This window comes from Pholcus phalangioides, unplaced genomic scaffold, assembly GCF_987345545.1.
Source record: "Pholcus phalangioides strain wild (caught in Gottingen) unplaced genomic scaffold, Ppha-v1.0 ptg000003l_1, whole genome shotgun sequence".
NCBI lineage: Eukaryota > Metazoa > Arthropoda > Arachnida > Araneae > Pholcidae > Pholcus > Pholcus phalangioides.
Genome location: NW_028301596.1, coordinates 57,040,501 through 57,068,036, shown reverse-complemented (window position 1 = coordinate 57,068,036; position 27,536 = coordinate 57,040,501). Strand labels below are relative to the sequence as shown.

The 27,536-nt window shown below is 41.5% G+C and overlaps 1 protein-coding gene and 38 non-coding genes across 39 annotated transcripts; 1 reads left to right on the top strand and 38 right to left on the bottom strand.

The window, feature by feature from the left end:
* The first annotated feature begins 254 nt into the window (after positions 1–254).
* Positions 255–27,536, top strand: LOC149088944 (uncharacterized). Its single transcript, XM_089253253.1, has 5 exons — positions 255–326; positions 7,338–7,473; positions 20,105–20,247; positions 21,775–21,892; positions 27,376–27,536. The coding sequence occupies exons 1-5, from the start codon at positions 296–298 to the stop codon at positions 27,506–27,508; spliced, it is 561 nt and encodes a 186-aa protein (XP_089109379.1). The 5' UTR covers positions 255–295; the 3' UTR covers positions 27,509–27,536.
* On the bottom strand, positions 12,673–12,754 carry TRNAS-GCU (transfer RNA serine (anticodon GCU)). The gene has a single exon. It is a non-coding gene; the product is annotated as a tRNA-Ser (tRNA).
* Positions 12,841–12,922, bottom strand: TRNAS-GCU (transfer RNA serine (anticodon GCU)). Its single transcript has one exon. It is a non-coding gene; the product is annotated as a tRNA-Ser (tRNA).
* Positions 13,009–13,090, bottom strand: TRNAS-GCU (transfer RNA serine (anticodon GCU)). The gene has a single exon. It is a non-coding gene; the product is annotated as a tRNA-Ser (tRNA).
* On the bottom strand, positions 13,177–13,258 carry TRNAS-GCU (transfer RNA serine (anticodon GCU)). The gene has a single exon. It is a non-coding gene; the product is annotated as a tRNA-Ser (tRNA).
* TRNAS-GCU (transfer RNA serine (anticodon GCU)) lies at positions 13,345–13,426 on the bottom strand. Its single transcript has one exon. It is a non-coding gene; the product is annotated as a tRNA-Ser (tRNA).
* Positions 13,513–13,594, bottom strand: TRNAS-GCU (transfer RNA serine (anticodon GCU)). Its single transcript has one exon. It is a non-coding gene; the product is annotated as a tRNA-Ser (tRNA).
* Positions 13,681–13,762, bottom strand: TRNAS-GCU (transfer RNA serine (anticodon GCU)). Its single transcript has one exon. It is a non-coding gene; the product is annotated as a tRNA-Ser (tRNA).
* Positions 13,849–13,930, bottom strand: TRNAS-GCU (transfer RNA serine (anticodon GCU)). The gene has a single exon. It is a non-coding gene; the product is annotated as a tRNA-Ser (tRNA).
* On the bottom strand, positions 14,017–14,098 carry TRNAS-GCU (transfer RNA serine (anticodon GCU)). The gene has a single exon. It is a non-coding gene; the product is annotated as a tRNA-Ser (tRNA).
* TRNAS-GCU (transfer RNA serine (anticodon GCU)) lies at positions 14,185–14,266 on the bottom strand. The gene has a single exon. It is a non-coding gene; the product is annotated as a tRNA-Ser (tRNA).
* Positions 14,353–14,434, bottom strand: TRNAS-GCU (transfer RNA serine (anticodon GCU)). Its single transcript has one exon. It is a non-coding gene; the product is annotated as a tRNA-Ser (tRNA).
* TRNAS-GCU (transfer RNA serine (anticodon GCU)) lies at positions 14,521–14,602 on the bottom strand. Its single transcript has one exon. It is a non-coding gene; the product is annotated as a tRNA-Ser (tRNA).
* TRNAS-GCU (transfer RNA serine (anticodon GCU)) lies at positions 14,689–14,770 on the bottom strand. The gene has a single exon. It is a non-coding gene; the product is annotated as a tRNA-Ser (tRNA).
* TRNAS-GCU (transfer RNA serine (anticodon GCU)) lies at positions 14,857–14,938 on the bottom strand. The gene has a single exon. It is a non-coding gene; the product is annotated as a tRNA-Ser (tRNA).
* Positions 15,025–15,106, bottom strand: TRNAS-GCU (transfer RNA serine (anticodon GCU)). Its single transcript has one exon. It is a non-coding gene; the product is annotated as a tRNA-Ser (tRNA).
* On the bottom strand, positions 15,193–15,274 carry TRNAS-GCU (transfer RNA serine (anticodon GCU)). The gene has a single exon. It is a non-coding gene; the product is annotated as a tRNA-Ser (tRNA).
* On the bottom strand, positions 15,361–15,442 carry TRNAS-GCU (transfer RNA serine (anticodon GCU)). The gene has a single exon. It is a non-coding gene; the product is annotated as a tRNA-Ser (tRNA).
* On the bottom strand, positions 15,529–15,610 carry TRNAS-GCU (transfer RNA serine (anticodon GCU)). The gene has a single exon. It is a non-coding gene; the product is annotated as a tRNA-Ser (tRNA).
* On the bottom strand, positions 15,697–15,778 carry TRNAS-GCU (transfer RNA serine (anticodon GCU)). Its single transcript has one exon. It is a non-coding gene; the product is annotated as a tRNA-Ser (tRNA).
* Positions 15,865–15,946, bottom strand: TRNAS-GCU (transfer RNA serine (anticodon GCU)). Its single transcript has one exon. It is a non-coding gene; the product is annotated as a tRNA-Ser (tRNA).
* On the bottom strand, positions 16,033–16,114 carry TRNAS-GCU (transfer RNA serine (anticodon GCU)). The gene has a single exon. It is a non-coding gene; the product is annotated as a tRNA-Ser (tRNA).
* Positions 16,201–16,282, bottom strand: TRNAS-GCU (transfer RNA serine (anticodon GCU)). The gene has a single exon. It is a non-coding gene; the product is annotated as a tRNA-Ser (tRNA).
* On the bottom strand, positions 16,369–16,450 carry TRNAS-GCU (transfer RNA serine (anticodon GCU)). The gene has a single exon. It is a non-coding gene; the product is annotated as a tRNA-Ser (tRNA).
* On the bottom strand, positions 16,537–16,618 carry TRNAS-GCU (transfer RNA serine (anticodon GCU)). Its single transcript has one exon. It is a non-coding gene; the product is annotated as a tRNA-Ser (tRNA).
* Positions 16,705–16,786, bottom strand: TRNAS-GCU (transfer RNA serine (anticodon GCU)). The gene has a single exon. It is a non-coding gene; the product is annotated as a tRNA-Ser (tRNA).
* On the bottom strand, positions 16,873–16,954 carry TRNAS-GCU (transfer RNA serine (anticodon GCU)). The gene has a single exon. It is a non-coding gene; the product is annotated as a tRNA-Ser (tRNA).
* Positions 17,041–17,122, bottom strand: TRNAS-GCU (transfer RNA serine (anticodon GCU)). The gene has a single exon. It is a non-coding gene; the product is annotated as a tRNA-Ser (tRNA).
* TRNAS-GCU (transfer RNA serine (anticodon GCU)) lies at positions 17,209–17,290 on the bottom strand. The gene has a single exon. It is a non-coding gene; the product is annotated as a tRNA-Ser (tRNA).
* Positions 17,377–17,458, bottom strand: TRNAS-GCU (transfer RNA serine (anticodon GCU)). Its single transcript has one exon. It is a non-coding gene; the product is annotated as a tRNA-Ser (tRNA).
* On the bottom strand, positions 17,545–17,626 carry TRNAS-GCU (transfer RNA serine (anticodon GCU)). Its single transcript has one exon. It is a non-coding gene; the product is annotated as a tRNA-Ser (tRNA).
* Positions 17,713–17,794, bottom strand: TRNAS-GCU (transfer RNA serine (anticodon GCU)). Its single transcript has one exon. It is a non-coding gene; the product is annotated as a tRNA-Ser (tRNA).
* On the bottom strand, positions 17,881–17,962 carry TRNAS-GCU (transfer RNA serine (anticodon GCU)). The gene has a single exon. It is a non-coding gene; the product is annotated as a tRNA-Ser (tRNA).
* Positions 18,049–18,130, bottom strand: TRNAS-GCU (transfer RNA serine (anticodon GCU)). The gene has a single exon. It is a non-coding gene; the product is annotated as a tRNA-Ser (tRNA).
* Positions 18,217–18,298, bottom strand: TRNAS-GCU (transfer RNA serine (anticodon GCU)). Its single transcript has one exon. It is a non-coding gene; the product is annotated as a tRNA-Ser (tRNA).
* TRNAS-GCU (transfer RNA serine (anticodon GCU)) lies at positions 18,385–18,466 on the bottom strand. The gene has a single exon. It is a non-coding gene; the product is annotated as a tRNA-Ser (tRNA).
* TRNAS-GCU (transfer RNA serine (anticodon GCU)) lies at positions 18,553–18,634 on the bottom strand. The gene has a single exon. It is a non-coding gene; the product is annotated as a tRNA-Ser (tRNA).
* On the bottom strand, positions 18,721–18,802 carry TRNAS-GCU (transfer RNA serine (anticodon GCU)). Its single transcript has one exon. It is a non-coding gene; the product is annotated as a tRNA-Ser (tRNA).
* On the bottom strand, positions 18,889–18,970 carry TRNAS-GCU (transfer RNA serine (anticodon GCU)). The gene has a single exon. It is a non-coding gene; the product is annotated as a tRNA-Ser (tRNA).

The window sequence follows — 27,536 nt, the reverse complement described above, 5'->3', positions numbered from 1 at the left end:
ACTCATTCTTCGTTCCATTTTGCATGCGCACTTCTTCGAATTTAGTTATTCGCTATGAGCGATGGCAACATAGATTAATAGTGATACGAACAAAGCGGCTCAAGATTGATCTTTAATACAGCTTTATACGGGAAACAGAAAGTTCATAGAAAAGCTAACCGTTTATTACCCCATCTAGATGAAACATTCTCTACTCATGTTATCACCCTGAGAAAGAGTCCGTCTGGGAAGAAAAATGATTGAAAAATGAAAAAAAGAGCCACATTTCGAAAAATTTTCCGTCAAATAATCGCCCATGTTATTGAAAATTGTTTTCCTGTCGTTGCGTAAGTAGCTTACTTTGAAAATTCGGACTCGAAAAGTTCTGGTCATTTATTCAACCAAACACCAAATTCATGGCGATGTTGTAATGATAGTAGCGTTGAATTGTTCCCGAGCTTAGGGTTTGCCGCCATCAACCTGTGAACGGTACCTGAAGGAACGTCGTTTACACGCGTCAAGTAGTTAAATAAATTTTAAGTCGTCAAGTGCTCAAAAAACTTCCCCAACGTAAGTGATCAAATTGTCTGTTTACTGGGTAATACAAGGCCGCGTCCACTAGGGCCTACTTAACCAAAAAAAAAAAAAAAATAGAATCCAGTTCATCTACTTGTCTACTTCACAACTAAACAACTTAACTAAACGGCGTGTAAACGGCCCTCAACGTCTGCATGCATTTGCAACTTAAAATTTAGTTAACTACTAAACTACTTGACGCGTATAAACAGGCATTGTATTTTGTGAAGCCGTGGCCACTCGTGTCAAGGCTGGCCTAATGGTCATTCGCAAATATTTTGCTTCAAATATTTGCCTTTCCCTGATGCACAGAAGCAGCAGCGGCACGCACTGGCCCAGCTTGGCCCAATATTCCTCGGCGAATATTTGCCAAGAACAACAGAACCGGTCTTCCCAGAACACCAATTTATTGACATCTTTTTCTCAGCCATCTCTTTGGGCATTTCGCTTGTTGTGGCCTTGTATTTGTATTTATTTGTATAACACTCTTCGTGTTGTGACTGTTGGCGTTCTTGACCAATGTGTGGCCAGGCGGATTGGAAGATCAAGAAGGAAGGCGACACACCCTTGACTTGGGTTGAAAGCTGGCAAAGGTACTCGACCAGCCATCCAATAACTTCCGTCCTCCAACATTTGACGATCATTGTCAATGGAGGAGCGGCCACAGTATTTGCCTATGGAATGTAATGGGCCAGCCTTGACAAGAGTGTAGCCGTGGCTTAAGCACCACTGCATGTTTATTTCAACGATGATTTCACATTTTCTTATCCAAACAATACACTGTAACTCTAACGGAACCGAAACTGAACTCTTGCGCGAGCGCGTGCACGCACACATACGGTGTCGTCTTATTTGCGACCGGGACATTTGCGACCGAGGAGAAAAACGTAGTGTTTGCGACCGAAACCACAGGGGGCAGCTAAGGGACGATGATGGGGATCTAGGTCCTCTCATCTCTTTCCGTTCTCAGGCATTTTCGGGTTGACCTTTGACCTATGGCCATCTGCGAATTTCCCTTTTCAGGGAAGAACAGGAAATGAGGTAGGGTGAATCACGATACGTGTAACAGCGCCCAAGTGCAAAATTTTGTTATTTCAAATCAATTAAAAAATTCATAAATAAAGTGTGTAGGCCTATATAGATGGCGCACAAATTCAAGTTGAAAAATCGGCTTTTTTTAACAAGAATGTGACCCATAACAACTTCATAAAATTAATATTTCATTATTGGTGTATGAAACTCACAAATGTGGATTAGGAAATACTGTAATCTTTTCTCACAAAGTAGTGAAATTCGCATCTGTGAATTATAATACGCTGGAAAATACGGTACATTTATCTCACAAGGAAAAGTCCATTTCTTCTCTGAAGCACTTCTCTTCATAACTTTTATTTATTTATTTATTTTTTATTCATGTAAACTAAAGAAAAAAATCCAAGTTCATGTGCGACTTGATTTATTTAGAATTTTTTTCTTTTTAAGAGTAGCACTAAATTTCCATTGAAGCATATTCAGCAACTACGCCAGTCAAGTTAACCTCTTCAAATTAAAATAAAAAAATAAATAAATTAAAATCAATTTAAAAATTTGATTTGTGTTTATTGTATGTCAAAATAAATCTTTAAAAAGTTTCTTTTTTAAAAACCTAATTAATTAATTGGGTTCGATATCCTCTTACTAGGATCATTGGAGTTAGGTACACATGTGTGCCTTAGGTCTTCACTTGAAAAAAGAATCATTACAAACCAATTAAAATAGATAGAGCTCTTAAAACTCTGGAGCGAAAAGGTCAAATTATTGAACTAATTAACAAGAAATAATACGAGTGATGTTCTACCCTAGTGAATATACCCTATATACTATATACTCTAGATGGGTTTCAATGTTTCAGGGTTGGGTTTCGGCTAGTGACAAAAGGGGTAAATATGGCAAGAATGAAAGTTAAATAATGGATAACACCTAAATGATCAAATATTGGTGTCATATTCTGGTTAATTATGATTTCCATCATTCCTTTGGATATCTTACCACAAATATATTGTTGAGTAGGTAACTTTCAAGTCCTTTTCGAATAACTTGCTTGTATGATAGGCATGTATAGTAATTCTAACGTAATATTTTTTAAGAGCCTTATTTTCCCCAACAGAAAAGTTAATTTAACATCTCAAGAAAATAACTTTGTAATATAGTGTCATATATTGTTCTTTTTACATTCGCAATTGTCTTTTTTACATACTTATCTGAACATTTATGAGCCACTTTAACACTAAAACGACGGAAGTGGTCGTTTTGACCGGAAAGCTATGCGACCATGCGAATACACTGAAATTGGTCATCTATTTGAGGTTTTTGGATACCTAGAATACAAATGTTCGGTGTTCCTTAATTGAACGAAGCTCTACCTATAACAACGGTAACGGTGAAAATGACCGCTATAGAGATTGTGTGCTAATATGATTACAAAATAAATCTAAATTAAAGTGCCTTTTGATAAGCGAACATTGAAATAATGCTGAAAAAATAGATGTTATACCACAGTGTTTGCGTTTTTCCAGTGCCCATTTCATACCATTCGAAGGTGCACTTTTGAAGAAGCTCATTGTCGTGCGCTATTCAATTCATTCAGCGTTTCTAAGTATCTTGACGCTTTTACTACATTAGTTTGTTGTAAAAGCTAATTAATGTATTAGAGCTATTAAAGAGAAAAAAAATATTAAAGTTACTTTTAATATTTCTCTAACATGCCGGGTGTGCCGTAAAGTTGACTCAAGTTTTGTCGTTGAAGAATCCTCACTCCTAGCCGCAAAAGAAAATTTTCCAAAAAAAATACTTTTTACGACTTATTCAAGTTCATTCATCTACGTCATAAATACGCATATTCATACAGAAAAAAGGTAAATTAAACATTCAAATCATTGAAAATGCCCATGAAGACGAACTATGTGGTCACCCTGTTGATTTTCAGATAAACTCGGAATATCGCCTATTATGGCGTCTTACCGTTTCATGGAGTTGGAACCAGCATCTGGTTTTAAAATTCAATATTAAAAAAATCCCAACAGATTTAAACATTGAACAAAAGAAGGGGTTGAAGAAAAAAAACTGCAAAGCAATGTCATTCTTGAATTCACCTCATGATTAAAATGTTCACAGTTTTTGACCGACGAGCTACTGGAATTACTGTTTCCTCAGTTAGTTATTAGGTCATCCAAATGGTTTGTTAGCATGACACTATTCCACCAAAACTTAATAACCGCTGTAACATCGGTAAACTAAAAAAAAATTATTTTATTTATAAGCTGTTATATCCCGGAATTCCGGAATGTTTAGGGTTTCCGTTACGTTTGATTTTGCGGTACACCAAAAAAGCTCTTGCGGAACCCCTTTTGGACATTTATGTCATAGAATAGGGTTTTCCAACGTAAAAGTTTTCGCTGAACCTTTGATGGGTATGAGACATTTCCGTGGAACCCTTGATGGTACTGTTTCGCAAAGTGTGCGTCGCGGCTCCTAGGGGTGTCGTCAAAACTTTGTCAGAGGCATTACGGCAAGCTGGAGATATTGGTTTCTGTCCCTATTTATGATTTGAAGTGGTTCTTTTATATAGGAAAATATCTAACAAACTATTCTAGGGAGCCCCTTCCTCTGCCGTCCCTTTGTAGCGGCTCTGCCCATGCCTACCCTGGAATAGAGTTCAATGAGCTTACTTTTTGTGGGGGTTTTATGCTATTTCAGCATTGAGGGTGACCCATCATGGGTTCACCTGGGAAAAGAGATGTCCTGTGGCCCCATACTTAGCTGGAAGTAACAGCTTACATATTTACATACTTACACTCGAAAATTTACCCCGGTCGGGGGAGATAAAACTACTATCACCGTTTTCACTGTTGTTTGGTCATCCGAATTAGTCATCTAAATTTGTTAAAATATGTGTCACTTTTTTGTCGGTGCAAAATGAAGAACAGGGTCTGTAACAAGAACTTCTTTTTTAATTTGCAACCTCACCGGGTTCCAAAATGTTTTAGGGATCCACGACGTTTGATTTCGGGGAACCCCAAAATATTTCTCATGGAACCCCAGGGTTGCGCGGAACACCAGTTAGAAATCCATGCTGTAGAATGTCACGATAGTGTTTGCAATGCAAAAACATATTTCAGAGATAAAATTACATTTATTGAAAGTACAGTGATTGCAGTTATCCGGATCGCTTCGACTCCACTGAAACAGGTGAAGGCAGCGAAACAACTGACTGAACCGATATGTTCAGGCAATGAAAGATTTTAATACAGTAGGCCTACGCAAGTATAAAATGTGAACAAAATTGTTTTAATAGTCATCAAGTTACATTACATACTAAAGCAAAATTCGCTTTTCACTAAGAAATAACATTCATTTCATGAATTATCCAATCATCCCGATGGGAACTGGTCCCAATTGATTCGGATAATTGAGTGCTACTGTATTAATATACTGCGATTTTCAACCATTGTTCCCGGGCATTTTCGAGTACTTCCACGACCCCTCGAGATCTGATAGGAACACTTTGAGACAAGGGCGTAGCCAGGGGGGGGGGGACTTGGGGGTCTGGTCCCCCCCCTCGAAATGTGAGAAAATGACCGAAAAAAGGGAAAAAGATGGCCAAATCTATTGTTCTGTCACTTTGGTCCCCCCCCCCCCGAAATGAAAGTGGTCCCCCCCGAACGAAATTTCTGGCTACGCCCCTGCTTTGAGATACGACAATTCTGATCTCATTCCCAAGGATGCTGGGGATGCCATGAATTCACTAATCTCTACAGCCTGATGATAATTTGAAGAATTGTTGAAGGTGACGGATCTTTCTGACGAAGTTGGTTAAAACTAGTACTTAACTGTACATGCACCTCGTACACATTCCTCTGCGGAATTTATAATGAATCGGTACATGCTGGAACACGTGGCCAGAGTGTAAGTCTGACGTATTTATGTTGTTAGAGTTGTGCCGAACTTTGCTACTGTCATCCGTAAGCATTAATGAGAAATTAATATTTGTTCTCAAACATTTCAATTTTCTTCAAAAATTAATATTTGTAGCCGGTCCACAAAAGACACATTCTTCTATTAATAAACAACTCTTTGACGTGTCAAATAAGGCCCATTACTTAAAAAAAAAAATTATATTTTTCCTTTCCCCTGAGATCCTGGGAAATGTGGTAAAAATTTTTGGATGAATTTTATAGGTGCATTCAAAAACACGAATAAATAAACAGTATATATCTAGTAAATCCAGTGCATAATCCGGTAAAATATTAATCCAGTAAATAATTCGGCTGCTGGTATATATCTAGTAAATTCACCGACAAAAAAATATGATAGAAAATTCCTTGACTTTCATCGCGCGTATGAGTTCGACAGCATCTGTTTTAGTCGATAAGTATTATTAATATTCAATAATTAATGTATATTTGGCATCACAATAATATTTGTCTGCTTAAACTATTAACAGTTGATAAATTGCTGTCGGTTAATGTTCCATGAACCTGTTACCGGTCTATCATCGTAATAGGAACACATCATGGGTACTTTTGAAATTTTAAAACTAATCTGTTAATAATTTTTTCTCAAATTAATTCTATGCTCAATGATATTAAACATTTTCGTTATGGCCAATATTTTTCTTTCCTCTTCTATTTTCAGTCTTTTTTTTTAATTCACCTGTAAAGCTCTTGAATTTAATTCCCACACTGCATTCCAAAAATTTATTCAAGCTTCTTGAAATGCTTACACGAAACAGTCCGTAACAAGTATGAAACATCGTTTTGATATTTTTAAACCAGTATAACCTTTTCTCTTGGCCTATACTTAACGTGAAAATTACATTTTCTTTTTAATTTAGTGATAGGTGTGTTGTAATCTACCTCAAGTTTATCTGAAATACTAACTTTACACTGTGGAGAATTCATTCCCCCCCCCCCCCCACAATAAGACACAACACACCCCGATTTAACGGACCCAACTTCGGATTGAATGGGTTGTATCCGGATAATGCAGAATAAATAAACTTTCCAATTTTTGACTATCTGATCGTGATACTGCAAAAAATAGTAATTTAGGAGACTCCACCAGAAATAAACAAAAAATTCACGATGCAAAAGATCTATTCATCAAAAATAGTGTAAATATTCTATTCCGCTACTATCGATATTAAATTAAATAAATATATTAAATTCATGAAATTACAATAAAAAATTGCAGCTAGTCTCAGAAGAAAAATCGAATTCAACGAGAAACCATACGCTGCTAGTCCGTTAAACTGAGTGAGCAATCCTTTCCCTGAGTTATTTCTGACACGTTGAGTGCTGCAAATCACCCCTCTTGCTACATCTTCCTTCAACTTATCCTCCCTTTGATGCCCCCCGTGGCTTCGATCGCAAAAACTACGGTTTTTGTTTCAGTCGCAAATGTCCCGGTCGCAAATAAGACGGTTTCACACATACATACACACAAAAGACCCTGAAAGGGGTTCATAATATTCACACAAGTCCAACAATATTCAATAATGTTTTAATATCAACTATTGACGATTACACAGTCGTAACTCATCTTCATGATTGTTATTTTCGATTCATCACCAGATGGTTGCCGAACTCTACGTGTAAAGCGTGGATGATACCACAACGTAATACAAGTGTAGATGGCAGTACTGCCATCTACACTTGTATCTTTGTTACTCGGAGTGAGTGTTGCCCACTGCAGTGGGCATCATCTCGAATTTGCATTGCAATAAGCTTCAAATTCTATTTCAGTGGCGACTGTGGTTGTTAGTGACTCGTCATGCACCCACGACAACCTGGTAAAACGCTGCAAGCGTGGAGACGGTGTCGAGCCTGGCAGAGAAGATTTCCTTCCCGATGATATCGACAAGCTGAAGCGCTCCTGCGAGTAAGTCCCTACGAATCTTATTTCCAAACGTTCAGAAATAAGTGAGTGTGTTGAAATGAAACAATTATTTTTCAATTCAGGGGGAGGGGTGCAATGCCCCCCATGCTTCCTCCCTCCACCTCGTATCTTCGCCCACGAAACGTACTCTAACTACTGTGGAAAAAATTTTCGGAATTAGTTTTTGTCGTTTTTTCCAAGTAGAGGTGCTGAGCAAGGCAATTGAGTGTATCGGGTAATTCACGAATGGCCGACTAGGTGGGAAAGTGGCGTATTTACGGGGGCTTATATAGCGGGCTATAGCCGAGGGAGGCAAATTTTAGGAATGAGTGTCCAAGAAAATTAGTGCATAATTGGAGAAGGGTGGCAAAATTTTAACCACGTGTCCAATTTTATATCTCTATCCAGAGAGCAAGAGACTAGGTCAGTGAACGTAGCCGGTCAATTTGTCGCACTCAACTTGTCGCGCTCAACTCGTCGCGCCTCAATTTGTCGTCGTACAAATTCGTCGCGGTACAAGTATGTCGCAGCTCCAATTCATAGCTGTACAAGTTTGTTGCCGTGTCAATTCGTCGTGACGTCAATTTATATATTATAGCACAGAATCAATTCATCGAACCGTCGATTCTTCACTGTACATATTCCACGCGAGCTTGTATGTAGGTTTTTGTCTTACACGTGAAATAAAAAACATGAGCAAAAGTGTACACGCAGTTAAACGGAAAGGTCGTGGAAATTAAAATTACAATATCAATTACATATAAAAATTTAATTATATTTGAAAATTCAGTAATAAAAATTTGAAATGTTAAATAATTGATTTTTCCTGTGATAAAATTTCAATATTTTCAAAAATTTCGGTTTGTATGATATTCCCCAAATTACAGTGAGCCTATCTTTAACGGTAAATTTCTATCTGCTCCATGGGCTCGAGAGTTTCTCGTCCCCATCCGCTCCGAGATCACCAACATTTACCATTACACTCCTTAAGAACCTGAAATATTTAATTAATTAATAATTCAATTAAATTAATATTTAATTTTCACCGTATAAGCCACACTTCCCGCTTTTGTTGGGATTTCTATTTCTCACAGCGAAGGGAGTTGGGCGCAGATCAAGGGCAGAAATGTACAGTGCTTTATGACGATTCGATGAAGTTTTCATATTGCCCACAGGATGAGCACCGACAAAAAGACCATGTAATCACCAATAAGAAAAAGACGACTATGGGTCAGTCGCATAGATATAATATAACCATTAATCTTATGTTTATAATCAGTCGCATATCTTTGGCTGGCTTGTTTGAATATTTTCACATAGTTTTCATCAGCGTCTAAACTTTTGGAACAAGGTTGGTGTGCTCGGTCTACATATTTCTGTTGGCAAAAACATGGAATATTGCAAAACCGAACGTGGAAATGATATGTTGGTTTGCGTGCGTGTTTAAAAGTTTTTCACCCATAATTCATGTTCCGAAATTAGAAAAACTTTTAATGCAATTCAATGAATTAGCCTATTATTAATTTTCTTTATTTAGCATCACTCGTTATTCTATTAATCATTCATCAGAGAGAGGCTTTTTATTGCGATATTCACGTTAGATAATTGTTTAAATAAAATGTGTTACTCAAAGGCACTGAAAATAAATAAAGGTTTGGATATTGTGGAGTGTTTATATGTACGATACGAATGGTTTTTAAAATTACAATTATCCTGATAAATGTAGGCTATAATCAGAGGCGGATTTATGGCTTTCCCACCTGTGGGCTATTCAAACCTTGCCTCCCTTCTTCCTTTCTAATTCATATTCTTGATCACCAATTACTCAATTTTGGTTAAGCCCTTTCACTTGAACTTGTCATCTTGGGATAAAGCCCGCAAACCCTCTCCCCACCCAGGAAATATACCTCTGAATATAATCTTATATTGTCTGTTAATGTTAATTCACTTGTGTTGTAAGTAGAAATTTTTACTAATATTTGACTGGAGAGGTATGAGTGTCATGTACATGAAGTTACATACACAATGGGCTAATTAAAAGTCTGATTTCATTCTTTTTACTTGAGAGTTGTTACTTTAGAGTTGAAAACAAAATTAAAAATCGATTGACATTTGCAGTGGTGTCAGAGACAGGGATGCTGTGGGTGCCCAGGATACTTTATGGAATGGGTATGAGCGCCAGAGAAATGATCCAGAAATCAAAATTTCCTACTTCAAGATCAAGACAAGAACCAACGTGCACCCTTGGTCAGTCAAAAATGCCGACATGAAGGAAACATTGAGGGGGGGGGGGTAAAAATTGCCATTCCTTCCGTATATAGGGGACTCAAACCCGTACTCCGGAGGCGAAATGGTACATTACATTGTATATTCATGAGTTATTGGAATGAGGGGGGCTCAAATGGCATCAGCCCCCAGTTTCTGGCGCTTATGGCCGGAGTGTTTGAATATTATTTCGGTGTGATAATACAAAGTGATTTGAAATGTAAATTGCATTGCAAAAAAAATAATTTGAAAATAAGACTTTTCGCAGCTTTTACTCATAAAACTTAGATACATTGTCGATAAAAAATTCCTTAAAGTTTTCAAAATTTATTTGATCCCAATTTATTTCTTGATGAGCTCCCCAACGCCCCTCACTGCGAGAAATGGAAATACCGGCAGAAATGCGGGTTATATGATGAAAATTAAATTTTAAAAATTTATTGGATCCCAATTTATTATCTTGGTGCACGTTCCAATGTCCCTCAATGAATACTTTTCTTCATTTGTTAAAAATTAAACTGGAGATGGGAAGGGGGAACATTTTTTTCCACAATAAATGAGAAAAAAAATTAGTTCCATTTTGTACGCTTAAAACAACTACCCTATTTATAAGATCACAACAAACATGAAGTTTAAAGCAATTCAAATTTGTCGCGATGAATTGACATCGCGGCGAAATGACTTCGCTACAACTTTGTACAGCGACGAAATGAGTCTGCGACAAGTTTGTAGCACGACGAATTGACACTGCGACAAATTGTCCCGCAACAAGTTGAGCGCGACGAATTGACCTAGACCCGTGAACGTCAGTGAATGACCTAGAGAGTTTGCAAGTATGTGGGTAAACAAAACAGTGTGCACTCACGTGAGTGAGAGAGCAAAATAGTGACTTACAGCGTGCACAAGCATGTGAATGACAGAAAGAGGGACCTAGAGCGTGTGAAAGCATGTGGGTGACTGAAACAGTGTGTGAGCTTGAAAGTGACTTAGAGAATGTGTAAGCATTTGAGTGACCAAAAGAGTACGCAAGCATTTGAGTGACCAAAAGAGTACGCAAGCATTTGAGTGACCAAAAGAGTACGCAAGCATTTGAGTGACCAAAAGAGTATGCAAGCATTTGAGTGACCAAAAGAGTACGCAAGCGTGTGAGTTACCAAAAGAGTACGCAAGCGTGTGAGTTACCAAAAGAAGGACTTAGAGACACGGGCATATTTACAGGCGGGAGGCTAATCGGGTTATAGCACAAGGTGGCGGATTCGAAGAATGAGTGGTCAAGAAAATTAAACTGGAATGAGGGAAGGATGACAGAATTCGGGTAGAACACAGGTCGCAAAACCGTAAATACGCCTTTGAGTATGTGATTAAAATTTCATTTAATCTTTCATTTTTTCCGAAAACATTTTTTACTCCAACATGTTTATTGTATTTCTTTTTAAACGTGTAAAATTTGTTAGAATTCATGACCTCTGGTGGTAAGCTATTCCTTTTATTAACAACACTATTAGAGAAAAATTCCCTGTGACACCATAACCTTGCATTGTCCCTCACCAATCGATACTGGTGTCCCCTTGTGAAAGCAGTCAATTGGCGGTGTACTAAAAGTTCATGGTCCATCCTATCCATCCCATTGAAAATTTTGAACACTTCGATCATATCTCCTCGACACCTGCGTTCATCCAATGTAAACATATTCAAAAAATAAAGTCTCTCTTCATAACTCAAGCCCTGTGTGCCAATAAGGACACGCGTAGCTCTTCTCTGCACCCTTTCAACCAAGTCTATGTCCCTCTGTAGGTATGGTCTCTTACCTTACAACATACGCCAGTCCAGGACGAATTAAGCCTCGAAAAAGCGGAAGAATGACTTTAGGAGAACGCGAAGAGACTACCAAGCATTCTATTCGATTTTTTTACCACCGCTGAACAATGTTCAGAAAACCTAAGCCGCTCGTCAATGAGAATTCCCAAATCGGTGACCCTAGTTGCATCCGGGATAGTGACACCATTCAACTCGTAAGAGAACCGTGGGTTGTTCGAACCAAAATGAGCGACCATGCACTTATCAACGCTAAACGTCATGCTCCATTCATTTGCCCATTCTGCAATCCTGTTCAAGTTGTTCTGGAGCAACTCCCTATGACCACCTTCAGCAAAAACCACCTTCAAAACTATAACGAAATGATGAACCTCTCCGCTAATTGTATGAAGTACAGATGACTGTATACCAAGCGAAGATAACTGGAAAGAAAAAGCACATTCCTCTGTGGAATTTCTCCTATTGCGCAGTCCCATTCAGTCCGAAAGGATCACGGTGTTCGGCGGAAAGCAAATGCCTGTCCGCTGTAGCTTAAAGGTAGAGCACGCGCCCGGAAAGTGCGAGGTTGGTGGTTCGATACCCCCTACAGAAGAATGTGACTTTCCTTTCCAATTATCTTCGCTTGGTATCCAGTCACCTGTACTTCGCACCTTCAAAACTTTTTACAAGCAATTATATTATAGATCTGGTGAAATGAACAAAAGACAAGCTGCAGAGAACTTGACAAAATACCTCGAAGTACCTTTAAAATAAATTTATTGCATTCTCCAGAAAACCAGGTCATCTCAGGGTGTTTTTGTGCCGAGGAAGTATTTTGCTTCTAGTATTTTACACTAGTATATTACACGTGGCAAAATGTGCAATTATTGGTTCTTGATAATTAAGCCTTCAAAGCGTGTTAAAAGCCTGTCAATTTCTAAGAAACAAGATTCTTATACATATATATATATATAATTGCTAGTTTTTTTCTCATACCCACGCGGGCAGAGCCCAATAGATTAGCAGTGCATCGCCTTAACCACTCGGCCACCTCGTCGGAAGCGCCCCAGCAGAGCGCACAGACGGCCGTGATTATAAGAAAATTAAAAATAGCTTTCGTACTATGTGAAAGGAAAAAGAACGCGACGAGGATGGGATTCGAACCCACGCGGGCAGAGCCCAATGGATTAGCAGTCCATCGCCTTAACCACTCGGCCACCTCGTCGGAAGCGCCCCAGCAGAGCGCACAGACGGCCGTGATTATACGAAAATTAAAAATAGCTTTCGTACTATGTGAAAGGAAAAAGAACGCGACGAGGATGGGATTCGAACCCACGCGGGCAGAGCCCAATGGATTAGCAGTCCATCGCCTTAACCACTCGGCCACCTCGTCGGAAGCGCCCCGGCAGATCGCACAGACGACCGTGATTATAAGAAAATTAAAAATAGCTTTCGTACTATGTGAAAGGAAAAAGAACGCGACGAGGATGGGATTCGAACCCACGCGGGCAGAGCCCAATGGATTAGCAGCCCATCGCCTTAACCACTCGGCCACCTCGTCGGAAGCGCCCCGGCAGATCGCACAGACGGCCGTGATTATAAGAAAATTAAAAATAGCTTTCGTACTATGTGAAAGGAAAAAGAACGCGACGAGGATGGGATTCGAACCCACGCGGGCAGAGCCCAATGGATTAGCAGCCCATCGCCTTAACCACTCGGCCACCTCGTCGGAAGCGCCCCGGCAGATCGCACAGACGAACGTGATTATAAGAAAATTAAAAATAGCTTTCGTACTATGTGAAAGGAAAAAGAACGCGACGAGGATGGGATTCGAACCCACGCGGGCAGAGCCCAATGGATTAGCAGCCCATCGCCTTAACCACTCGGCCACCTCGTCGGAAGCGCCCCGGCAGATCGCACAGACGGCCGTGATTATAAGAAAATTAAAAATAGCTTTCGTACTATGTGAAAGGAAAAAGAACGCGACGAGGATGGGATTCGAACCCACGCGGGCAGAGCCCAATGGATTAGCAGCCCATCGCCTTAACCACTCGGCCACCTCGTCGGAAGCGCCCCGGCAGATCGCACAGACGACCGTGATTATAAGAAAATTAAAAATAGCTTTCGTAGTATGTGAAAGGAAAAAGAACGCGACGAGGATGGGATTCGAACCCACGCGGGCAGAGCCCAATGGATTAGCAGTCCATCGCCTTAACCACTCGGCCACCTCGTCGGAAGCGCCCCGGCAGATCGCACAGACGACCGTGATTATAAGAAAATTAAAAATAGCTTTCGTACTATGTGAAAGGAAAAAGAACGCGACGAGGATGGGATTCGAACCCACGCGGGCAGAGCCCAATGGATTAGCAGTCCATCGCCTTAACCACTCGGCCACCTCGTCGGTAGCGCCCCTGCAGAGCGCACAGACGGCCGTGATTATAAGAAAATTAAAAATAGCTTTCCTACTATGTGAAAGGAAAAAGAACGCGACGAGGATGGGATTCGAACCCACGCGGGCAGAGCCCAATGGATTAGCAGTCCATCGCCTTAACCACTCGGCCACCTCGTCGGAAGCTCCCCGGCAGATCGCACAGACGACCGTGATTATAAGAAAATTAAAAATAGATTTCGTACTATGTGAAAGGAAAAAGAACGCGACGAGGATGGGATTCGAACCCACGCGGGCAGAGCCCAATGGATTAGCAGTCCATCGCCTTAACCACTCGGCCACCTCGTCGGAAGCGCCCCGGCAGATCGCACAGACGACCGTGATTATAAGAAAATTAAAAATAGCTTTCGTACTATGTCAAAGGAAAAAGAACGCGACGAGGATGGGATTCGAACCCACGCGGGCAGAGCCCAATGGATTAGCAGTCCATCGCCTTAACCACTCGGCCACCTCGTCGGAAGCGCCCCAGCAGAGCGCACAGACGGCCGTGATTATAAGAAAATTAAAAATAGCTTTCGTACTATGTGAAAGGAAAAAGAACGCGACGAGGATGGGATTCGAACCCACGCGGGCAGAGCCCAATGGATTAGCAGTCCATCGCCTTAACCACTCGGCCACCTCGTCGGAAGCGCCCCAGCAGAGCGCACAGACGGCCGTGATTATAAGAAAATTAAAAATAGATTTCGTACTATGTGAAAGGAAAAAGAACGCGACGAGGATGGGATTCGAACCCACGCGGGCAGAGCCCAATGGATTAGCAGTCCATCGCCTTAACCACTCGGCCACCTCGTCGTAAGCGCCCTTGCAGAGCGCACAGACGGCCGTGATTATAAGAAAATTAAAAATAGCTTTCGTACTATGTGAAAGGAAAAAGAACGCGACGAGGATGGGATTCGAACCCACGCGGGCAGAGCCCAATGGATTAGCAGTCCATCGCCTTAACCACTCGGCCACCTCGTCGTAAGCGCCCTTGCAGAGCGCACAGACGGCCGTGATTATAAGAAAATTAAAAATAGCTTTCGTACTATGTGAAAGGAAAAAGAACGCGACGAGGATGGGATTCGAACCCACGCGGGCAGAGCCCAATGAATTAGCAGTCCATCGCCTTAACCACTCGGCCACCTCGTCGGAAGCGCCCCGGCAGAGCGCACAGACGGCCGTGATTATAAGAAAATTAAAAATAGCTTTCGTACTATGTGAAAGGAAAAAGAACGCGACGAGGAGGTGATTCGAACCCACGCGGGCAGAGCCCAATGGATTAGCAGTCCATCGCCGTAACCACTCGGCCACCTCGTCGTAAGCGCCCCGGCAGAGCGCACAGACGGCCGTGATTATAAGAAAATTAAAAATAGCTTTCGTACTATGTGAAAGGAAAAAGAACGCGACGAGGATGGGATTCGAACCCACGCGGGCAGAGCCCAATGAATTAGCAGTCCATCGCCTTAACCACTCTGCCACCTCGTCGTAAGCGCCCTTGCAGAGCGCACAGACGGCCGTGATTATAAGAAAATTAAAAATAGCTTTCGTACTATGTGAAAGGAAAAAGAACGCGACGAGGATGTGATTCGAACCCACGCGGGCAGAGCCCAATGGATTAGCAGTCCATCGCCTTAACCACTCGGCCACCTCGTCGGAAGCGCCCCAGCAGAGCGCACAGACGGCCGTGATTATAAGAAAATTAAAAATAGATTTCGTACTATGTGAAAGGAAAAAGAACGCGACGAGGATGGGATTCGAACCCACGCGGGCAGAGCCCAATGGATTAGCAGTCCATCGCCTTAACCACTCGGCCACCTCGTCGGTAGCGCCCCTGCAGAGCGCACAGACGGCCGTGATTATAAGAAAATTAAAAATAGCTTTCGTACTATGTGAAAGGAAAAAGAACGCGACGAGGATGTGATTCGAACCCACGCGGGCAGAGCCCAATGGATTAGCAGTCCATCGCCTTAACCACTCGGCCACCTCGTCGTAAGCGCCCTTGCAGAGCGCACAGACGGCCGTGATTATAAGAAAATTAAAAATAGCTTTCGTACTATGTGAAAGGAAAAAGAACGCGACGAGGATGGGATTCGAACCCACGCGGGCAGAGCCCAATGAATTAGCAGTCCATCGCCTTAACCACTCGGCCACCTCGTCGGAAGCGCCCCGGCAGAGCGCACAGACGGCCGTGATTATAAGAAAATTAAAAATAGCTTTCGTACTATGTGAAAGGAAAAAGAACGCGACGAGGAGGTGATTCGAACCCACGCGGGCAGAGCCCAATGGATTAGCAGTCCATCGCCGTAACCACTCGGCCACCTCGTCGTAAGCGCCCCGGCAGAGCGCACAGACGGCCGTGATTATAAGAAAATTAAAAATAGCTTTCGTACTATGTGAAAGGAAAAAGAACGCGACGAGGATGGGATTCGAACCCACGCGGGCAGAGCCCAATGAATTAGCAGTCCATCGCCTTAACCACTCTGCCACCTCGTCGTAAGCGCCCTTGCAGAGCGCACAGACGGCCGTGATTATAAGAAAATTAAAAATAGCTTTCGTACTATGTGAAAGGAAAAAGAACGCGACGAGGATGTGATTCGAACCCACGCGGGCAGAGCGCAATGGATTAGCAGTCCATCGCCTTAACCACTCGGCCACCGCGTCGGAAGCGCCCCGGCAGATCGCACAGACGAGCGTGATTATAAGAAAATTAAAAATAGCTTTCGTACTATGTCAAAGGGAAAAAAACGCGACGAGGATGGGATTCGAACCCACGCGGGCAGAGCCCAATGGATTAGCAGTCCATCGCCTTAACCACTCGGCCACCTCGTCGAAAGCGCCCCTGCAGATCGCACAGACGACCGTGATTATAAGAAAATTAAAAATAGCTTTCGTACAATGTGAAAGGAAAAAGAACGCGACGAGGATGTGATTCGAACCCACGCGGGCAGAGCCCAATGGATTAGCAGTCCATCGCCTTAACCACTCGGCCACCTCGTCGGAAGCGCCCCGACAGAGCGCACAGACGGCCGTGATTATAAGAAAATTAAAAATAGCTTTCGTACTATGTGAAAGGAAAAAGAACGCGACGAGGATGTGATTCGAACCCACGCGGGCAGAGCCCAATGGATTAGCAGTCCATCGCCTTAACCACTCGGCCACCTCGTCGGAAGCGCCCCGACAGAGCGCACAGACGGCCGTGATTATAAGAAAATTAAAAATAGCTTTCGTACTATGTGAAAGGAAAAAGAACGCGACGAGGATGTGATTCGAACCCACGCGGGCAGAGCCCAATGGATTAGCAGTCCATCGCCTTAACCACTCGGCCACCTCGTCGGAAGCGCCCCGGCAGAGCGCACAGACGGCCGTGATTATAAGAAAATTAAAAATAGCTTTCGTACTATGTGAAAGGAAAAAGAACGCGACGAGGATGTGATTCGAACCCACGCGGGCAGAGCCCAATGGATTAGCAGTCCATCGCCTTAACCACTCGGCCACCTCGTCGGAAGCGCCCCGACAGAGCGCACAGACGGCCGTGATTATAAGAAAATTAAAAATAGCTTTCGTACTATGTGAAAGGAAAAAGAACGCGACGAGGATGTGATTCGAACCCACGCGGGCAGAGCCCAATGGATTAGCAGTCCATCGCCTTAACCACTCGGCCACCTCGTCGGAAGCGCCCCGGCAGAGCGCACAGACGGCCGTGATTATAAGAAAATTAAAAATAGCTTTCGTACAATGTGAAAGGAAAAAGAACGCGACGAGGATGTGATTCGAACCCACGCGGGCAGAGCCCAATGGATTAGCAGTCCATCGCCTTAACCACTCGGCCACCTCGTCGGAAGCGCCCCGACAGAGCGCACAGACGGCCGTGATTATAAGAAAATTAAAAATAGCTTTCGTACTATGTGAAAGGAAAAAGAACGCGACGAGGATGTGATTCGAACCCACGCGGGCAGAGCCCAATGGATTAGCAGTCCATCGCCTTAACCACTCGGCCACCTCGTCGGAAGCGCCCCGACAGAGCGCACAGACGGCCGTGATTATAAGAAAATTAAAAATAGCTTTCGTACTATGTGAAAGGAAAAAGAACGCGACGAGGATGTGATTCGAACCCACGCGGGCAGAGCCCAATGGATTAGCAGTCCATCGCCTTAACCACTCGGCCACCTCGTCGGAAGCGCCCCGGCAGAGCGCACAGACGGCCGTGATTATAAGAAAATTAAAAATAGCTTTCGTACTATGTGAAAGGAAAAAGAACGCGACGAGGATGTGATTCGAACCCACGCGGGCAGAGCCCAATGGATTAGCAGTCCATCGCCTTAACCACTCGGCCACCTCGTCGGAAGCGCCCCGGCAGAGCGCACAGACGGCCGTGATTATAAGAAAATTAAAAATAGCTTTCGTACAATGTGAAAGGAAAAAGAACGCGACGAGGATGTGATTCGAACCCACGCGGGCAGAGCCCAATGGATTAGCAGTCCATCGCCTTAACCACTCGGCCACCTCGTCGGAAGCGCCCCGACAGAGCGCACAGACGGCCGTGATTATAAGAAAATTAAAAATAGCTTTCGTACAATGTGAAAGGAAAAAGAACGCGACGAGGATGTGATTCGAACCCACGCGGGCAGAGCCCAATGGATTAGCAGTCCATCGCCTTAACCACTCGGCCACCTCGTCGGAAGCGCCCCGGCAGAGCGCACAGACGGCCGTGATTATAAGAAAATTAAAAATAGCTTTCGTACTATGTGAAAGGAAAAAGAACGCGACGAGGATGGGATTCGAACCCACGCGGGCAGAGCCCAATGGAGTAGCAGTCCATCGCCTTAACCACTCTGCCACCTCGTCGTAAGCGCCCATGCAGAGCGCACAGACGGCCGTGATTATAAGAAAATTAAAAATAGCTTTCGTACTATGTGAAAGGAAAAAGAACGCGACGAGGATGGGATTCGAACCCACGCGGGCAGAGCCCAATGGATTAGCAGTCCATCGCCTTAACCACTCGGCCACCTCGTCGGAAGCGCCCCGGCAGATCGCACAGACGACCGTGATTATATGAAAATTAAAAATAGCTTTCGTACTTCGTTAAAGGAAAAAGAACCCAATGGGTTAGCAGTCCTTCACATTAACCACTTCGCCACATCATCTGCATGGGGCTATCGGATCGCACTGTTAACCGTGATTATAAGAAAATTAAAAACCAATCGTGTTTTCGTACTTTGTGAAACGAAAAAAAAAAAAGTAACACAGCAGGCACTGGATTGGAGCGTACGTGGACAGGTCGCAATTGATTAGCAGTCCATTGAAATCCTCATAGGTAATTAAAACTAGATTTACGTATATGATCCGATAACCACTGTCTTTTGGGCTGAAAGTGGTTTGATATATTGTAGAAAGTGCCTTTCTTCCCCAGATTAATACAGAAATGTAGATGATCTACATAACGCTCGAGTTGAGCAATCACTGGTCTAAAACACACCCAACGTCCCCAGGACCGCAGCTGGGGGGGAGCATGCGAGTCTTGTGCCCCAGGCGCTGTATCATAGGAGGCGCAAATTTCATTCTGAAACCTGTCCTTGAGTTTACAGTTTTTCATCATATACGTTTCATCAAAAACCTTCTTATTTATTTTAATTTTTTGTCGGGTCCTTAAGAGCATTCGTGACTAAATTTTCACTGGAAATTGTGAGTAAAAGCATATGGTTCACGTGAACGAAATTTTAGAGCAATTTGCCCAGTATTTTGCGAGAAATTCGAGAAAATGTCGGAACTTCAAAAAGGAAACAAAACTTTTGGCAATATAAAGCGTATATGCAAGTTTCATGAAGATGTAGTAAAAAAATTAAATACCCGCAATCCGATACAACAAGCAGAAGCAATTAATAAGAATAATTTCCCACTCAAAATTTACATAAAAACTCGACAAGATATCGGCAGTTGAAATTCTCGATTTTTCTACTTTTTTAACAACCATCTCAGTATCTCTTTTGAGAAAATAATTTTAGACATCTTATTTTATATTTATGAAAAATAGTAGGAAAAATTCAAGAATTTGAATCAATGGTATCGCGGCGAATGTTTTACCCACATTCTGGGTTTTTGTAATTAACAAAAGGATGCTGCTATACAAGTCGTGTGTTTTCACCGCAGGAAATTCACGCCCTTTATGAAATGCGCCGTCGACTACATATCTAATTGCGAAGGTGCTGGAAAAGGAACTTCACTGGAAGCGACGAAAGACATGCACGAGCTGTACCTCAAGCTTTGCTCCAGCGATGACAAATTCAAAGAAGGTACTTATTGTTGTTTTCAGTGCATGTACTTTGATTGGAATTTGGATCAGGAGTACGTGAAAGATCGTTATAACTAGGCTGACTATATTTCCACGAGAAAAATACGAGAAATTGGAATTCCTAATACGGGAAAACGCGGAACATTGCCAACTACCGTCAGAAATGACGGCAAATGTAAGCAAAATCATTAAAAAAACCAATGGCGGGAAACGAAGCATTACTGCAAACTGCAGTGGATTAAAATGAATTCCATGGAATAAAATGCTATACGTGTTAAATAAAATTTAACATGACAAATATGCGAGGTGAATATTCTTATTTACAGTTGTAATTATCGTAATATAATTTATGAGTTGAAAAATAATTTCAGTGAAGAAAAAATTTCAAGTAGGGGAGAGCGGGGTAATGCCGAACACTTAAGGAAACCTCTAATTATTCAATTATTTGAATTGTTAATGGAAAAAATAAACTTTGAGTAGATACCCTGTTTCATTACCTATTAAAAAACCACAAAACATTTGACTTTATACTTAAAGGTTTTCATAGAATTTTGTTTTTTGTAAGAGCTTATTACGCTGTTCAATACCGAACGGGGTCAGTTAAGTAAGGAATATAGCTTCCGTTACGTAGTTTTTTATGAAATTAATTAATATAATTACTTAAATGGTATAATCAACTCTAGAGTTAATTGTTCCTGTGAAAATATACAACTAAGGCGAACATAAAGCTAATAATTATTTCAATCGATATAAATACTTTTCATGTTCTAAAAATTTAAGTAACATTTACATCTATGTTCTTAGAACCTAACGCTGCCTACAAAAATCACAATTAAAATTTTCTGCAGTCTCTGCACCACTGCATTGATTGCATCCACCGAACAAAGTGTTCGGAATCACCTCAAACGACATCTCGTGACAATTTCTCAATCTAACCTGAAAATGTACACAGCAACCTAACTTTCTTCCTACTATATAAAAAGCTAAAGAAACAAATACAAACACAAAGCCACAACAAGCAAAATGCCCAACGAGGTGGCTGAGAAAAAGATGCCCATAACAAAAATTATGGATGTCTTACATTACTAAACGTGGAATCTAATGATACAAAGCTCACTACTCCAAACGCGAACGTATTTTACTTATCTCTTACCCAAATTAGCACCAATTTACTAACGAAAGTTCCGGAAAAACTGTTTCTTTACACACCACTCACAATAACACAGCTAGAAAGACATTCGACCGCTTAATGAGTTCATAGTGGACGCCGTAAGACTACAACACTAATGAGACCTCTCTAGATTCAAACAGTGACTGAGAACAACGGTGTTTGGAATTCCCCGCTCTCCTCTAGGCTTCGTTGAACAAACGTGAAAAACCGGGACATTCTTACAAAAAAGTTGGGACGGCCAAAATTACGTGAAAATACCTGCTTGTCCCGGGAAATACGGGACGTATGGTCATCCTAGTCATGACAGTTTTTTGTTAAAGAAATCACTTATATAAATGAGTTTTTATTTTTCTTCAGTGGCTTTGAAAATACTCCACTGTTTGTTAGAGAACAGTGGCGACCTTCTAAGTCGATGTGGCTCGTACATTTACGTCAGTGGAAACGAAGGCAAATCAAAAATCAAGGAACTATGCAAGTACGTTACCCTTATTTCAGTCTTTTTTCCCATTGTCCCGCATTACCGCAGCATTTATTTGTTGTGTTAGTTGCATTATTGCTAAGTCATAACTATACTCTGATCACAGGATCATAGCGATCATAACTACTGCACCCCGATCTATCACTACACCGTATATCCTCAACCCATGGCCCGTGGGCCAAATATGGCACTCGGAGTCATCTGCTGTGGCCCACTACATCAAACCTAGTATTGTAAAAATGAACTACGCAGCGGCACATTTCCAAATCCCTTAAGTGCATGGGTGTCAGAAATGTTTCGAAATCTGTGGGTGCTCGTCTTGAGCTTTACGTCGGAAGTTTTGATTTCCGAGTAAATTCTCGGGTGCTCGGACCCGCGCCGCAAATTACCACACCACCTCCGCCTCCGACGCCACTGCTTAACCCTCCAGTCATGGGTGGTTTTTGAATTTTTTCGTACGAAATCACGGGTTATTTTTATCCGCTATGCACATAGAACGCGGTAACAGCGTTGCCCGAAAAATTTCACAGAAAACGTGATATCGCGTTGCCCGTAGCTAGAGGGTTAAGTAAACCGTGTGTGGCACAGTTCCAGATCACTCTTTTTTAATTTCCAGATCGTTCAAGCAGCCAAGTGCACATTTCCACATCACTTGAGTGTCCCGCGGAACAGTTCCAGAGCACTTAACGAAGTGCTCCCGCTATATGTTTTCAAATGAATGATGTGGCCCGCAACCTTTGGAGATCAAAAAAGGTTGAACACCCTTGCCCTAGGTGATCTAAAAAGATCATGCCATGGATCACAAAAATCACTTCGGACATTGAGCTGCAGTAAAAGTTTCACCATGTGAGCCGGTCCAGCACCTCCTAGAGATTGAAGGCCTCTGCACTGTTTGCCATAAACGCCATTCAAACATCATCTAGAAAGTTTTCCACGTTTTGAAACACAGCATCTTATTTCGTTTCTTCTTATTTTGGCGTAGAATCTTCCTGATTGGCTCACAAATACCGCATAGTGATTGGATGTGGGGCATAGAAATCGCCAATTCTGAGCCCAAAGTCTCTCCGCAGAGAGCAGAAAAGCCCACTACACCACGATACCGACAAAACATGAAAATTCAAGCATTTCCATCTTTATTTCAGAAAATGGAAGACAGATGACAGTACGAACACGAAACAAACGCAATTTGACAACATAAATACGTTAGGGCCACACATACACCCAGGCACACATTCCGGCATGAGCCGATGCATTAGAATATCCGTAGAGGAATGTGTACGAGGTGCATGTACGGTTAAGTAGTAGTAGTAGTAGTGGTGGTAAACAGGGGCTACGAGACATTTTTATTTTCGAAATCATTTTCAACGACCTCATACGTTTCAGAAAATTTCGCCCTTTTTTCCTCATTTCAAGCTTCTGGAATACATCGTGAAACAAAAATTTGTTTATAAGTGTTTGTTTATTTGGTCTTCTTTCCGCAAACATTTACACTCTTGTCTTTGAGGAAACCCAGGGCTGTACGAACTTAAAATCCATTGAAAAAAGCACTCTCCCCGACAAAAAAAATATTATATACAATATTAAATTCATCTCTGTTTTTATTTAGAGGTTACCATATTCGTAAGCTGAGAAAGGGGGACGCCTACGCACTAACTCTTGGATGACGTCATTTTCCTCAATTTACGCCATAAATGGCGCCACTTTTCTGCAAAAAACACAACCTCTACAGTAATTTTTCCGAACTAAAACGGAACCGCTATATGTTACGGAATTTAATAAATATCCGGGGATGATGCATAATCATCGGCTATTATGCATAGTTATCAACCATTTTTGTAAGTTTATTAAAAATGACAAAATATGCATCCCCCTCCCTAAAAAAAGTGTTTAAAAACTCCAAAATATGTATTAGAAATATGCAAATTGAAAATTAAACACCCTCAAAGAAGCAAACGTGCTTTTAAAATGTGTATTTTCAATTTCTCAGTGTATACTTATTAGGAAAAAAAAATTCTCATACACATTATTTCTACACGCGTTTTTTATTTAGAAATTTCTAGTCTCTACTAATGGGCGAATTAGTTACCCTAGTTGCCAGGGCCGCAACTAGATGCTGGCAAGAACGCATCTCGGCATCCATTAATGTAATGTAGTTTAGGATTGATGCCGCAATAATGATTGACCGGTCCTGCGTAATGGATGAAGGGCTCGCTGGAAGGAGATTTTGAAAGTATAAGGGCTGCAATTATCTGGGGGGGGGGGAAGAAAGGGTGGGGGGGGGGTTTAGATGGGTAAAATTGAATAAGAATATAACATAAGGTCTTATTAAAATTTTTCACGTTAGTAGTGAAAACCCATGATGAAGGAGATGTAAATCTAAAATTTAAATATTATTTGATCTGGCGCTCTGTATCACTTGTTCACGGTCACGGTAATGTAATGTAGAAGAAGCAGTGTGTGTGTGTGCATTCGACTCCCCTTTCTGTTTTCGTTTAACTTCAAAAATATGCACTTATTCTGGAATTTTATACATTTGTGTGCATTGACACTGAAAAAGGTCAAAATTTGGAAATGCATCTGCACGTGTGCATTTGCGTTTAATCCGGTCTCTAGTTAGGAAAAAAGTTATTAGAACTCAACCGAGATAAGTTTTCAACAAAGAGAGGAACAAATTTTAATGGTATAGTAGCTGTTTGTGAAGTATAGAACCGCCATAATCTCCAAATTTAATACGTAGCTCCTACAGTTGTCAAGCTTAAAAGTCAGAGCAAAAAATAAAAATAAATAAATAAACTAACGATCCCTGTCCCCTCGCTTTTAATGAATTGTGCCCACTGTCTGGTCAGTTTTATTACTTCGCGCCTAGAGCAAGAGAGAAGGGGGGGGGGTTCTTTCTATACCCTCAAAAGTTCTTTTTTTTTCATGTCAGAGGGAATGAACATTGAGTGTTGTTTGCATGCCATTTTCTTTATCTCTGGTAAACCTTCCCTTTCATTTTATCCTCGCGCAAGCTGAGCGCTAGTCACAATAGCATCTGCCCCCACTTGAAGGCAATTTGGATTTCTCTGGGACTTCCGACGGCGTTGGTCAAAGCGTGTAAAAATGTGTGGGAAAAAGACACACGCAAACACTCTTACCAATGAAGAGACAGACTTCCCCATTAAAAAATGAAAATTATTCTGGAAAGCTGAAAAGGAGGACAGAGGGACGAATTTACCGAAACGTAGGAGGACACTCCAAATAACACCAAAAAGGGGGAACGGTTGGTAACCCTATTTTTATTGAGAAACAATTGTTGCTCTTGATGCCATCTGTTGTGAAGATATATAAGTGACGTTTCCAAGAGTGTACGCATTCAGTTTCGGAATCCGATAACCCTAAGTTAAAGGCAGAAAAAATATGGCAGTTCTGTTTCGATTGGAAAACTATCAGATTTTTTTTTTCGAATACAGTGGCGCCATCTGCTGTGAATAGAGATAAAACAGCCGTTTTAAGGTGCCACAAGCGTACGTTTTCATTTTGGAGTTTCTGAATCTGGTAACCCGAAAATAAAATCACCTCTATAAGTGTACGGTTAGCAAAATGCGTTACAGTATTTTGAGGCATTGACGCCTCAGACAAAGGCCTGACACAACGATCGATCCGCACCTGGAAGACAAAGATGTCACGTGATATTTGATATCATAATGTCATTCCTAAAGTGTACTGCGAACGTAAATGTGAAAATCCTTGCATTAAATACGTACATCATTGTTGGATGTTGGTCTAATTTAAAAGACAGATGGCAGCATCTGCCGACTCAATCTCTGGACATGCCCACACCTACTGAAAATTCCAAAACACAAGTCTCACTCCTAAACCCAAGGGTGTCCAGTAAGGAAAGTGCGGGGCCACTTCATTGATTTGAAAACTAGAACAGCACCGAAGGATACCTAAGTGACCTGTATAAATGTGTCACGGGTAGGCTTAAGTTATCCGCGAAAGTGCCGTGGTCACTTGAGTGATCTGGGACTGCGCCGCTGGTTACTCAAGCGATTTGTAAATATGCCGCTAGTCACTCAAGCGATTTGTGAATATGCCGTTAGTCACTCAAGTGATATATAAATGTGCAGCGAGTCACTAAAGTTCTCTGGAATTGCGCCGTAGTGATATGTAAATGTGCCACGGATCATTTAAGTGATCTGGGGATATGTCGCGATCCACTTAGGTGATGGGGAACTGCACCGCGAGTCACTAAAGCGATCTGGAAATTTGGAACTCAGTTCATTTTTACTAATTTAGTTTCGGGTCGTGGGCCATATCAGATGACTCTGAGGGCCACATTTGGTCCCGCGGGACATGGGTTGAGCATGTGTGGCCCTAATCCCTTGACAATATAATTTATTTCAGAGAAATGCAAATCTTTTTTCCTTGTTTGTTGTTGTGTGTGCATATAAATATCAATAAAAAAAGATGAACGAACTCAATTCGACCTTTATGGAAAAGAGAAAACACTTTTCTTTTGTCACAAATATAATAATCAAATCACAACGACAGTCGAAACCGCCTATTAAAATCACGAATAATGTTACCGTTTGGGTACTGTTATCACTTTTCCAAAGAACGAAACTGACCATTATCATAACATGGGGAAAATTCGTTTACAGTTATCGGTATTTTAGATAATGTTACCCTTTTTGCGTCTTCTGAAGCTAAAGGTTTATCCAAACTTATTTTTTCACCCTGTAAGTTATCGTTATCAAGTTGCAAGATCACATAGGAGGCTGCAAGGTGATTTCTCCTCCCTCCTTTGTTGACATTTCCGTACTTAGTAATGCCGTAATCAGTCCGTAGAATTCTCTGCGATCCATGTACGCGTGCTGCTGCTTTCGCAATAGCCTTACTATGGTGCAGGAAAATGCGTGATGGGAAAAATAAAACCCTTTTCTTTAGTTCTTGTGATCCAGTTTCATTCAGTTGAACATATTCAAATTTCGTTTCTCGAGGAATCTATGAAACGTATAGTTAATTTAAAAAAAAAATTCATGATATACATTAGAGACAATTCCATTCTAACGCCTGACAATGGCTGAACAACTAAAATGCAGGATTTCAACTTGAGGAAAAAAAAGAGAACATTTTGCCACCAGTTATGTGGAAAAACAACGAGTTATCACGTTTTACCAATACCGTTTAACATACGTCCCTTTTGAACAAATGGGATGTATGGTCACTGTACAGGCAAAACGGGACTTTTTCGGATATAGTTATCATTCGTTTATTGCTGTCAGAAACCCAAAGTCCTGATGAGATCACATTTAAAGTGGCGTGGACTAATTTTTCTGTTGTCCGAACTGGACTCGGACGTCATTGTCAATGGATTAATAAGACTAAAATGCACTATGACGATAGATAACTGAGATTGCCGACGGTCGAAACACTATGATTTTATCGGCTGTTACATGTTGCTATCTTGTTTTGTTTTTTTTTCTCTATAACAGGAAAAACGATAAGATAACAAGTTGTTACGTAGACCAAATAGGAGTGCTTTGCGGTCAAGAGGCTCAACAAGTTGTGAAACGCATGCTGGGCAGCTCCAACGTCTTGAAGTATCCACCTTGTATCAATGTTTGAGATCAATGTAGTGAAATTTCTGATTTAT